This window comes from Mus musculus, chromosome 5, assembly GCF_000001635.26.
Source record: "Mus musculus strain C57BL/6J chromosome 5, GRCm38.p6 C57BL/6J".
Lineage (NCBI taxonomy): Eukaryota > Metazoa > Chordata > Mammalia > Rodentia > Muridae > Mus > Mus musculus.
The window spans coordinates 144,349,359-144,361,581 of NC_000071.6; the positions used below are offsets into that span (position 1 = coordinate 144,349,359).

The following is a 12,223-nucleotide window of genomic DNA, read 5'->3' on the forward strand; positions in this document are numbered from 1 at the left end:
GTAATCTATCCTGATGGTAAAATATCAGTCTGCAACAAGAACGAGCAATGATGGTTACTACCAACACGGATGAATCTGATAGCCATGCTGGGTAAAGGGAAGAGAAAACAGCAAATACCATTACAGGTTGGAAGAGTGGTACCCAAGCAGTGACAGGAGGGAAGCCCATGGGCAGCTCAGTGTGGCTTGCCAGAGTCTACTTCTTGATCTGGGTGCCGCTTACATAGTGTTCAGTTTAGGACAATGTAGTGAGCTACAAATACTAAAGCATATTTTCCCATTTATTCATTTATCTTTTTTTAATTCTATTTTTTATTTTATTTTATTTTATTTATTTATTTGGTTTTTTGAGACAGGGTTTCTCTGTGTAGCCCTGGCTGCCCTGGAACTCACTCTGTAGACCATGCTGGCCTCGAACTCAGAAATTCACCTGCCTCTGCCTCCCAAGTGCTGGGATTAAAGGTGCATGCCACCACCACCACCTGGCTCATTTATTTATTTATTTATTCACTCACTTTACATCCCAATATCCGCCCCCTTCTCCTCCCTGGCCACCCTCTCAACATAACTAACTCCCCCGCCCTCACCATTCTCCTCTGTGAAGGGGAGCTGCCCTCCCCCCATCAGGTCAAGCAGATCTATCTCAATATAAATTGTAATTCAATAAAAATTTTACAAATAGGGGCTGGAGAGATGGCTCAGTGGTTAAGAGCATTGACTGCTCTTCCAAAGGTCCTGAGTTCAAATCCCAGCACCCACATGGTGGCTCACAACCATCTGTAATGAGATCTGATGCCCTCTTCTGGAGTGTGTCTGAAGACAGCTACAGTGTACTTACATATAATAAATAAATCTTAAAAAAAAATAAAGAAAAATAAAGAAAAAAAATTTTACGAATAAATGTTATTTCCCTGTGTCACAGGTAAGTCAACATTAGTGTAGTTTTTATTTTGCAACTATAGAATAAACATCCACATGGAATGCTGAACAAATAAACCAACCAACCAAGTCCTTTCAATTTTATGCACACGAAGTCTCCTTTGCAGGTCTGTGCAAGGCCAGAGTTAATATTAAGTACTAAAAGAATTCACAAATATAAACTTTAAGCTAACTGAAACTCAGAGATGGTGCCATTGGTCTAAGTGGGGCCCAGCTTCCCACCTTGCACAATAAAGGATGCTGCACAGCTGTGTTACCATAGGTGCGAAACTCCTTAGTAACAAAAGCCTGCTTTAATAGCAAAAAGCAAACTACTCTTTGTTTGCTTTATATTTTTATTTTTCCACACAGCACGCTAACTCACTAGGCTGTTCCCATCTGTATTTGACACCTGGCAACTCTTCCTGCTGTTCCCTGGCACAGTGTTCTTACACCCCCTTTAGTCATTGGATAGCTAACAGCAAGTTGTCTAGACTTCTGCAAATCTCATTTTATCTTCTGGATACCTGAAGGAAAAAAGAGTCACAGGAAAAGATAGAAATGCCAAATAGTGTAAAGAGCTAGAGAGTAAATACACTAAATATATTTCAGAGATCAGTTGTTGTTTTTAATTTTTAAAAACAACTAATTTTTTTTTTAAAAAAGATGTATTTTTATTTATGTAGTATGTATGTGTTTGCATGTATATGTATGTATGTGTGTGTGTGTGTGTGAGAGAGAGAGAGAGAGAGAGAATTGCAGGTGCCCAAAGAGGCCAGGAGAGGACACAGGGTCCGTTGGAGCGGAGGTGCGGACAGCTGTGAGCACCCAGCACCAGCGCTGGGGTCCTACCTTGGGTCCTCTGGAAGAATAGTTCCCACCTAAACCACTGAGCCATCTCTCCAGCACTTGTTTTACTTTTCTGAGAGAGTGTCTTGCTCTGTGGCCCAGGCTGTTCTTAACCCACAGCAGTCCTCCTGCCTTAGCCTCCCCAGTGCTGTGTTCAAAGGGGTATTCCAGTATACTCAGCTAGAAAGGGCGCTTATAAAGGCATTTTAAAGCTTTGACGTGCAGATTTGACTCTCCTCGCTGGAGACCAAGCTGACCCTTTCACTTACACAACCGCCATTAAACTCAAGCTGAGAAGATAAACAAGGAAACACAAGCCCAGATGGCTCGGATGGCTCGTCCTACCCCGGAGAAGAACAAAAGCATCTCAGCTTCGTATTTAAAGGTCTGTTCAAAACTTGTCTATGAGGATGCATTTCCAGAGAAGAGAGAATTTCAGTGACATTTTTTTAGATCACCAAATTATGAAAATCTACTTGCTGTGTACATTTGTTGGTCACCAGAAACTGAATCACTTATTCAGAGGTTAGGGGTGTAAATGACTGAAGCTCACTCAGACGCCAGGTCTCTCAATTTTAAAATGGTTGGTGCTGGGCGGAGGTTCAATTCCCAGTACCTACATGGCCATTCACAACTGGCTCTGATCCAACATCCTCACACAGTCATACACGCAAGACTTATGAAAATAAATAAATAAATAAGAAGGCTGGTGCTGAAGATGGTTCAGCAGTTAGGAGCACTCACTGCTCTTGTAGACAAGTAGGGCTCAACTCCTTGCACCCACAAGGCAACTTAACACTGCAGGTAACTCCAGTTCCAGAGAATTCTGACACCCTCTTCAAGCCTCAAGACACCAGGTACGCGTGTGGTGCACATATATACCAGCAAGTAAACACTCACACACAGAAAAGAAAAATTTAAATAGATCTTTAGAACACGGTAATAAAGAATCCAGGCCCCTTGGTATTGCAAACTTTATATGTTCCCAGTACAGGGGAAACGCCAGGGCCAAGAAGTGGGAGTGGGTGGATAGGGGAGTGCGGGGGGGGGGGGGGGCGGGGGTGTGTGTGGAGAGGGTATCCCACTCTTGGGATAGCATTTGAAATGTAAATGAAGAAAATACCTAATTAAAAAAAAAGAATCCACATCTACCTTTGTAGGTAGGTGTAGTCAAGGGAGGGAGGGAGGGAGCAGAGATCTGAACACAGGATTAAACACTTAAATTGATTAAATGTGCAGTGGCTCAACAAATACACCTTCGTACCAGGAACTGTTCTAGGTGCTTGAACTCCAACAAAACAAAGGTATTTACCTCGAGCAGCTCACATTCCCATTGGGGAGGGAAGAGAGATGAACAAATATAATGAGGAAACATTTCATACGGTATACCTTACAGTTGTAAATCTTATAGGGGACAAGGCAAAGTAGCTTAAGGTGGGGCTGGAAATACCAATAGATTGGTAACTTTAAGAGAGTTAAATAAACGGGCCTTCTTGAAAAGCTGACTGGTTTATGTGAAACATTTTGTTGTATTATTTTTCCCCTTGAGATGGGGTCTTATTGTGTTGCGCCGGCTGTCCTGAACTCACTTTACAGACCAAGCTGGGCTTGAACTCACAGAGATCCATTTGCTCCCTGTCTCCTGAGTCAGAGGGGGTAGGAAATGACTCAGTGGGAAAGTGTTTTTCTAGAAGCCTAAGAACTTTAGACTCCTAGCGTCCACATAGAAAGTTAGAGTGTGTGCCTGAGATCCCAGGACTGGTGAATCAGAGGCAGGAGTGCATCTGGGGCTCACTAGCCAGCCAGCCAGTCTAGCCAATATGGTCAACTTCCAAGTTCATCAAGAGATCGTGTCTCAAAAATAAGGTGGAAAGTGATTGAAAGTACAGCCCCTTGTTCTCCACCACCAACACACGTGTACACATGTGCACACACACACACCACTTTCTTTCTTTCTTTTTTTTTTTACTTTTTGCTGGTTTACATTTAAGTGTTTTAATTTTTCAAATAGATTTATTTATTTATTTATTTATTTATTTATTTATTTATTATGTGTATGTGAGTACACTTTAGTTGTCTTCAGACACACCAGAAGAGGGCATCAGATCCCATTGCAGATGGTTGTGAGCAACCATGTGGTTGCTGGGAATTGAACTCAGGACCTCTAGAAGAGCAGCTAGGGCTCTGAACCACTGAGCCATCTCTCCAGCCCCCCCACACACCACTTTCAATTGTTTCATGGTACCATAGTTAATTTTGTTAAGATTGAAAAGGAACCCAATCTTAGAACTTTTAAAATTACAGTTGGTGTTAAACGTCTGCTCTCTCTCTTTTTTTTTAATCTATTATATTTTTGGTTTTGTTTGCTCTAGAGTTATCATTTACTTTTTATTCTCTTAAGTTGTACGTGTGTGTGTGCATGCGAGCATAGGTGCCCTCAGAGCCCCTAGAACTGGAGATACAGGCAGTTAGTTGTAAGCCAGCCTCTGTGAATGCTAGGAACAGAATTCAAGTCCTCCGGAAGAGCAGTGAGTGCTGAACCACCTCTCCAGCTCTCCCATACATAGTCCCCTAAGTTGTGTACACTGCACCTTCGTTCTCAAATAAAACACATCTTATTGTGTTGGTGGCACTGGATAAAGGCTGTGTCTGAGGTCCTTCCTCTCTTCCCTTTGTGAGTGTCATGCTCCTTCTTCACTCATTTTTTTTAAAAAGATTTATTTATTATTATACATAAGAACACTGTAGCTGACTTCAGACACAGCAGAAGAGGGCGTCAGATCTCATTATGGGTGGTTGTGAGCCACCATGTGGTTGCTGGGATTTGAACTCAGGACCTTCGGAAGAGCACTCAGTGTTCTTACCTGCTGAGCCATCTCACCAGCCCTTCTTCACTCATTTTAAGATGCACGCAGGTAGGATGTCCTTGGGTGATACCACATCCATTCTTTCTCAATCTCCTAAGACTTTAAAATCCTAACTGCTAGGAAGGTTGTGGTTCCTCTTTTTTGTGTGTGTGTGTGTGTGTGTGTTTTGTTTGTTTGTTTGTTTGTTTTTTCAAGACAGGGTTTCTCTGTGTAGCCCTGGCTGTCCTGGAACTCACTCTGTAGACCAGGCTGGCCTCGAACTCAGAAATCCGCCTGCCTCTGCCTCCCGAGTGCTGGGATCAAAGGCGTGCGCCACCACTGCCCGGCTGGTCGTGGTTCCTCTTAAGCAAAGGTTTTTGAGCTTTACCTCACCCTTACTCACTAAAGCACGTTTCTTATCAAAAAAGCACGTAAAAGTCACAAGAAGGCTTCCGAGGGCAAATTCTGGGCACACTATGTGCTAAACATGGAAAGGAGATTGCTATCTTTGACTAAACTGAAATCATCAACAGTACTTTTTCTTTTGGGGCTCATTATCATGCTATTTGTTTATGAAACGGTAAAACGTAACATCCGTCCGCGAGTTAGCATGGATATCCAGTAATCATTTGTTTAAGTACATTTATAAAACACTGTGCCAATGTATAAATATATATTTAGGTAGATATGATACTGCATAGAGGATCACACTACTTTACCAACCTTCCATTGCCCTAAAGAATTTATTCCTTTATTTAAAAGATATTTGAGTATTAAAAGACAACACACACACACACACACACACACACACACAAAACTAAAACCCAGAGAGGCAAGACATTAAATCTCATTTGCAGGTGGCCTTTGTAAATGCACCTGGTTAGGTTGTATTTCTATTAGTGAAATATTGCCAGGTAACACAAAGAAATCTGTTTTTAGCTAGGCAGTGGTGGTGTATGCTTTTAATTCCAGCACTTGGGAGGCAGAGGCAGGCGAATTTTTGAGTTTGAGGCCAGCCTGGTCTATAGAGTGAGTTCCAGGACAGCCAGGGCTACACAGAGAAACCCTGTTTCAGGGGAAAAAAAAAAAAAAAAGAAAGAAAAGAAAGAAAAAAGAAAGCAGAAAAAGAAAAAAAGAAATCTGTTTTTAAAAGAACACATTCACCAACATTGCCAGTAGAATTCTTGCAATGTTGCACTTAAATAGTTTTTAGCCTCAATTATAATAAAAGGCTTTTCAGGCTTCCAATCACCCCCATAAATGTAAATTTAAGTGTGCATCTCCTTAGAGTCAAACTATGGGCTAGCAGCCTCCACTTTGTTTTATAGATATAGAAATCTCCTGTCTAGTGCTGTGATTTTTTTTAAATCCCATTATCTCCACATTAAAAACAAAACAAAACAAAACAAACCTGACCCCAAAATATTAACAAGGAAATCCTGGTTAAAATCAATTGACATTTAGCGAGCTTTTGAAATGTTTCAACACTTGGGGATGGAAACCAATAACACACTGGTTTCTGATCTTCAATCTATTACAACCTTTCAAAACTGAAAATGAGCCAGTATGGCGGTGCACACTTCCAACCCCAGCATTGGGGAGGCTGAGACCAGCCTGGGATACATAGCGAGTTCATAGGAAAGCTAGCCTAGACTACATATACAAGAGTGTCTTTAAAAAAAGAATAAGGAAAAAAACAAACAAACAAATAAACAACAACAACAACAACTAAATAGCTAGGAGTTGTAGTGCTTTAACCTCAGCCCTTGGGAGGGGGCAGAGGAAGGTGAACTTCTGAATCTGAGGTCAACCGGGTCTACATATCAAATTCCAGGCCAATCAGGGCTACATAGTGAGACCCTGTCAGAAAACAAAACATCCCCAAAAGGACTAACTATGCCTTACGTCTACCAATGCGGATAACCAAAACAACAAAATCAACAGTCAACAACAACCAAACCAACAAAATCAACAGTCTTCCTCTTACTCCAGCTCTGTGGGTAGAAAGACAGGCCAAGGTGGTTCATTTTTGTGGTACTGTAATCTGCCTGCCCACACCAACCAAAGGTTTCTCAGTCAGAAGTGAGAAAAAGAACAGTTTGCTCAGGGCATCTGATTGCTTGTCTAAAGTTGACATTTTCTTTCCAGACCAGCAAGATAAACAATCAATTGTGTTTGAGAAACTTAACTGTGCCTGTGTTTTCCACTGCAGCAGATGCTCGGATTCCACGCACAGACTACAATAAATAACCCACATTCCTCAGTTATGGTTTTTCCTTGACTGAGTATTCATCTGAGTATCTTGTCTCCCCCACGCTAGGGCATTTTACTTCCATACTCTGTCGACACCCCACACCCCAGTTCTACCGGCTTCACATCATTTAAGTCTGAACAATGCCAATCCAAATACAAGGCTTTAAACATTCAAATTTCTGGCATTTCTAAAAATTATCATTTAATTAAGGAAGCACACTAATAGGAACAGGTTTTGGTCACAGTTGTGAACCTTCAAAATCATAATAATACAGTCTACTTTGTCTATCTAGAATAAATGTTATAGTGCACACATGGAGGGGTGGATATGATTTGGAGCCACAATGAATTCTGAAAATATTTTCATGCTGCTTTAAAATGATTTTCCAGCAACTCAATAAATTCTGATTTCAGGAACTAAGACCTTGCAAATCTAGAAACTCAATTTTAGGGGTGAAAAAAAAAAAACTAGAGAAATGACCAAAGAGTGGGTGAAAAAAGAATCTAGAGAAATGACCAAAGAGTGGGTTTTAATCATGACTACAAGTAAATTTAGAGAACTTTAAATCTCAGGGGTTCAGTGGACCTAAGTGGAATTAAAACAAAAGTTGTTTTGTATTCTATTAATAGCAGATGATTAAACGGATATCTCATTTCAAATGGAATTCATTTATAAGTACTTAAACTTACTAAACTGGCCACTAATCCCATGTCTGTTTCTGGAAAAATTCTCTCACATAACATGCCAGTTAAGCGACCAATCACCACACGTTCTGTCAGCTTAAGTCAATTCTTATTAAAATCTCAGTGCTCTCTGACTCCAATAACCTCCCCAAATCATGAACGTAGAAACAGTCCAACTGCGGGCGAACATGCTCATAATAATTGTATATAGATGTATAAAACTGTCAAAACGCTAAACAAAAAGTAATCAAAAGCCAAATCGAACTTAAAAGCTACTGTATGAAAGAGTCCAAGAGGGCGAAGGCGTTTCAAGTCTTCCCAGGAGCAGATTCCCTGGCAGCCTAGAAAATTCCCTGAGCCGAGGGAGCCAGGCTCACCTGGCGATGGATTCCTAATTACGGAGGAGTTTCTCCCCTACATTCTTTCTTTTCTCCGAGGAAACTCGAGCTTGTCTCTTTTCTCTCTCTCTTTTGGATCTGGGGAGGGGTTAGCCCCAGCGGTCAGACCAGCGCAGTCACTGACCACAAAGAGAAGTTGGGGGAGGATAAGAACCTCTCGGGGACCCCGCGGATTGTCGTCCACGTCTCCAATCCCCTTCCCCCAACACGGGAAATGTGGGGTCCCTGGGAGTCTCCAAGGGTCCAAGGGGGAAGGGGAGGCCCTTATCATGTAAAGTCCCCACTTTATCTCAAAAGCGAAAAAGAATCTCGACCGACCCCGCTGGCGACAATGGTCAGCTGCTTGTCCGGGCTCACGTTCCTGGCCTCGAACCCTGGAGTTCCCAAGTCTCCGGGCCTCCCAGCCTCCGCCCTCAGCCTGGAACCACAGAGTCCCGGATCCCCCCGGTCTCCCGTCTCGAGCTCCGCAAAGTCCCACACTTACCCGGTACGTGTTCTCCGTGAGCCGGTTCACCTCCTCCGGCCCCCGAGACATGGCTGCAGCCTCCGGGAGGGCGAGCGCGGGAGGACGCGGCGGGGCCTCGTGGCCGCCGGGCGGCGGGAGCGCCTAGGACTTGAGACTGAGTGGTCCTTGAGAGTCGGCCGCCGCCACAGCTGTCAGCGGGAGAGAGTCAGTGCGCGTCTCTGCTGCCAAAATGTCAAAACTTTGCGGCGCTTCGGTCTGTAAGGAGCTGCGAGGTAGACGTAGCCTGCCAAGGCTGGGACGAGCAAAGGGACGGGCAGCCCCACCTGAGGCGGGCGGAGTGGGCGGGGCCGTACGGCCAGAGGGCGGGGCAGCCCCACCTGAGGTGGGCGGGGCCTAGGCTGAGTACTCTAGAGTGGGCGGGGCGGCCTCGCGCGGAGACAGCCTGGTGGGAGGGTCGATCTTTTGGGGCAACCGGGGGAACCTGGAAGAGACTTGTTGCGCTAGGTGGGCGTGGCCTAGGGGCTTGCTAAGCGGAGCAGAAGCCCGGCCAGCGCGCCGGACTGATTGGCCCCAGCTGAGACGTGGAGCGGGGGTGGGGTCTGAGAGGCCAACAAGAGGGAGAAGCCAAGGGGAGGGGACGCGCCCTTACTCCCCCCACCTGAAATGGACTGATGGGCGTGGCCTAGATGGCGGATGGGCGTGGCCGAAACAAGAAGGGACGGAGTGAACGAAGTCGCCCTAGCTGTGTCCGCCAGAGTGGCACCGCAGAGTTGAGCCGGTGGGCGCGGTCTAGCAGACCGATGGGCGGTGCTGAAGCGAGGATGGCGTGGTTTAGACAGCCCCAGCTGAGGCAGGCAAGGGAATGGGAGAGTCTTCCTCGTGTGGGCGTGGCTGAGCAGCCTGGTGGGCGAGGCTGGAGCAGTACAAGGCGAGGTGGCTGGACCCAGTGGACCAGGCCATCTCGCCTAAGGCTTGGCAGTGGAGGTAATACCTCTGTTCGCCCTCTCCCGGCCCTCCCAGAGTTCCAGCCAAGCCCCTACACTGTGGTGTCTTTTAGAACAGGACCTGGACCTTTGGGCTTCTAGGTCTTTGGTCTAGTGTCCGCCACAAGGTGCTGGCTCTGAAAGCTCGAGGCTCACATCCTCCGCAGGTGAATCCTCTAAGCTCTCTGCCTTTGAGTAACTTCCACATACCTCCTACGAATCGGTTTCCCTGATTGAAGGTCCACGGGGCATGGTTTCTCATGGATGGAGCCACCCACAATTTTGAAAGTTCCGGGGTGCCAAAAAAAGTAACTAACGCCAAGATCTGATTACTGGAATAACAGAACATTAAGAATAAGTTTAAAATCCCATGCTTTACAACTATGTAAATCACAAGACTGTCTAAAAATTTCCTCTGTGTGTGTGTGTGTGTGTGTGTGTGTTACAAGAAGTCAACCTTGGGCGTCATTCCTCAGCCGATATCTACTATATATATCTTGGAGACAGAGTCTCTTACTGAAGTAGCTAAAAAGGATAGACTGATGGCTATCAAGTCTCCACAAGCCCCATGAATCCACCTGTCTCCCAAATTCCCAGCACTGGGAGTACAAGAGCATATCTACTGTATGTAGCTTTTCACATGGGTTCCGCAGATGGAACCCAGGTCCCAATGTTCGCACCACAGGCACTTTACAAACTGACCCATTTCCTCAGCCCCCAGGTCGGCTGAGGCGTCTAGGATGTCTGTGCTTTCTTTCATCTTGTAGAGGCCATGTAGGTGTGTGGCTCCTGGCACATTATTTAAAACTTTTATTTTATGTGTAAGCTACTTGGACTGCATGTATGTCATCTGTGACTGATACATATATATGTACATGCCTGGTGCATATGTCAGAGGTCAGAAGAGGGCTTCAGATTCCCTGAAACTTGGGTTGCAGAAGGTTGTGACCATCATGTGGGTACTGGGAAACAAACCTAGGTCCTCTGGAAGAACAGCCAGTGTTCTTAACTACTGAGCTGTCTCCCTAGTCCTTCCTGGTGCTTCCTGTTGTCTACCCAGTCACACCCAACCCAGCTCTGAACATGTCCTAGAGTACACACCTAGGACTGAGGTGACCCAGACTCCAGGGCCACAGCAACCTTCTCCTAGCAGAAAACACACTCAGCGCTTGAGACTTGAACTCAGCCGGAGTGGGCAAGGCTTTATTTTTAAAAGCTGTCCAGGTACGATTGCTTTGTTTATGAGCTTGGAGGATACGAAGCTTCTAAACTGCTCCAGGATAAAGTTCACTGGGAAATACACACAAAGAAAGCACTGTGTGCCCCAGATGGAAACACTGAAAGTATGGGATGACTCTGGACTTAGAACAGACACAAGCACTTGGACTCTGGGGCAGTCTTATCACGTTTTGCAGGCTATAAAACATATCTGGCTTGGGAAGCAAATGGTGGTTGGTGTGGGTTGCATGGTGGAGGGAATAACACCTCAGCCCTATGTTGGAGGCAGTGGGAGACGCTCCCCATGTCTTTAAAGGATCTTTAGGAGCTGGCTCAGAAAATGTGCCAACTGGGGTTCACTTGTCATATGCGGGGTGGTAAGCAGGACTCTATAATTACTACCATTACATATTAGGGTTCACCAAGGGTGTCTTCTGGCTTTTATTTGAACTTGAAAACTCCTTGTCTTTCCTTGGCAGATCCCCTTTTTGTCTCAGAACCTCTTTCTGTGTCTTCCTTCTGACGAATGAGGTCATTTCACCCTCCACTGCCAGGCAGTCATCCGAGGAGCTGGAAAGAGAGCGGAAGCTTAACCTTTAACAGCCCGCAGCTTGGCAGCACCAGTTCCGAGCCAGAGAGGACAGTTTAACAAGCTGTCATAAAGCCAGTGAGGATCTCAGATGGCCCAGTTAGATCGCCATGGTTGGAATTTGATCAGAGATTGAAGTTCTCAAGTGTATGCAAATCTTTGCATTGATTATCTGGGCATATCAAACTCAACTTTGTGGAAATAACTTCCTACTTACGATCTTCCTGCTTCCTGAAAATCTTTTTAGAATGGCCAGTTTTGTATTTATAGAACCCAAGGCCTTGCTTATGCTAGGCAAGTGTTCTACTGCTAAGCTGTGCCCTACGCCCTCATAGGGGGATTCTGGCTGGGTAGGTACTCAACCACAAAGCTATGACTTGAGCAAGAATGGTCAGTTTTAAATCTGTCCAGACATCAAGCCTAAGGCTTCCAGTCCCAGCTCTGGGCTAGGCACATAAATAAATTCCTAGGAGGTCTTTGTTGAACGAAAGAACAAGTGGATAATGGATTATTTTTCCTAGTGCCAGATATTCTGAGTATATGTGAATGTGGCAGTGGTAGGGTTGATTGAGGAGGTAGAAAGAATTGGGCTGGACTCATCTTTTAATGCAAATGCAGAGGGCAGAATTTAAGACTTGAGTTGAGTGCTGTAATAGAGATACAGTCGATCATGCCCATAGACAAAAAGGTGGGCTCAATCTCAAAAAAAAAAATCCATTTGGACTCATTAAAGGTGCTCCTTATTGCATGCACACTGGAGATCCCACGAGCTCTTGGATGCTCTTGGACCTTAGGTGCTCATCAAGAATGGAAGAAAGTGGATCGATAGAAAGTTTTGACTCAGTAGAAGGTAAGGTGGGCTGGCCGCCATTGCATTGCGTCTCAGCAGTTAAGTGCTGAGAAATCCACCTTCCCCAACTCCTAGCCATCTAGCCTCTTAGGATCTTAGCAAAACAGGTCCCCAGGGTCAGGGAACCACTGTCTCCTCTTCTGCTCTTGCTTCAGCTAAGTAATCAAAT

The 12,223-nt window shown here is 45.0% G+C and overlaps 1 protein-coding gene and 1 long non-coding RNA gene across 4 annotated transcripts in view; one reads left to right on the plus strand and one right to left on the minus strand.

Annotated features, from left to right (window-relative positions):
- Positions 1 to 8,754, minus strand: part of Baiap2l1 (BAI1-associated protein 2-like 1) — a 93,588-nt gene extending 84,834 nt beyond the window's left edge. The window contains exon 1 of the mRNA NM_025833.3: positions 8,433 to 8,754. Within this exon, the coding sequence (NP_080109.1) occupies positions 8,433 to 8,483 (51 nt within the window). The 5' untranslated portion in view covers positions 8,484 to 8,754. The remainder of the gene's footprint in view (positions 1 to 8,432) is intronic.
- Positions 8,565 to 11,647, plus strand: Dmrt1i (Dmrt1 interacting ncRNA). Of its 3 annotated transcripts, none has more exons than NR_102374.1 (2): positions 8,565 to 8,686; positions 11,095 to 11,647. It is a non-coding gene; the product is annotated as a Dmrt1 interacting ncRNA (long non-coding RNA). The 3 variants fall into 3 exon arrangements; NR_102372.1 differs by lacking the exon at positions 8,565 to 8,686 and adding an exon at positions 9,167 to 9,268; NR_102373.1 differs by lacking the exon at positions 8,565 to 8,686 and adding an exon at positions 9,167 to 9,192.
- The last annotated feature ends 576 nt before the right edge of the window (positions 11,648 to 12,223 follow it).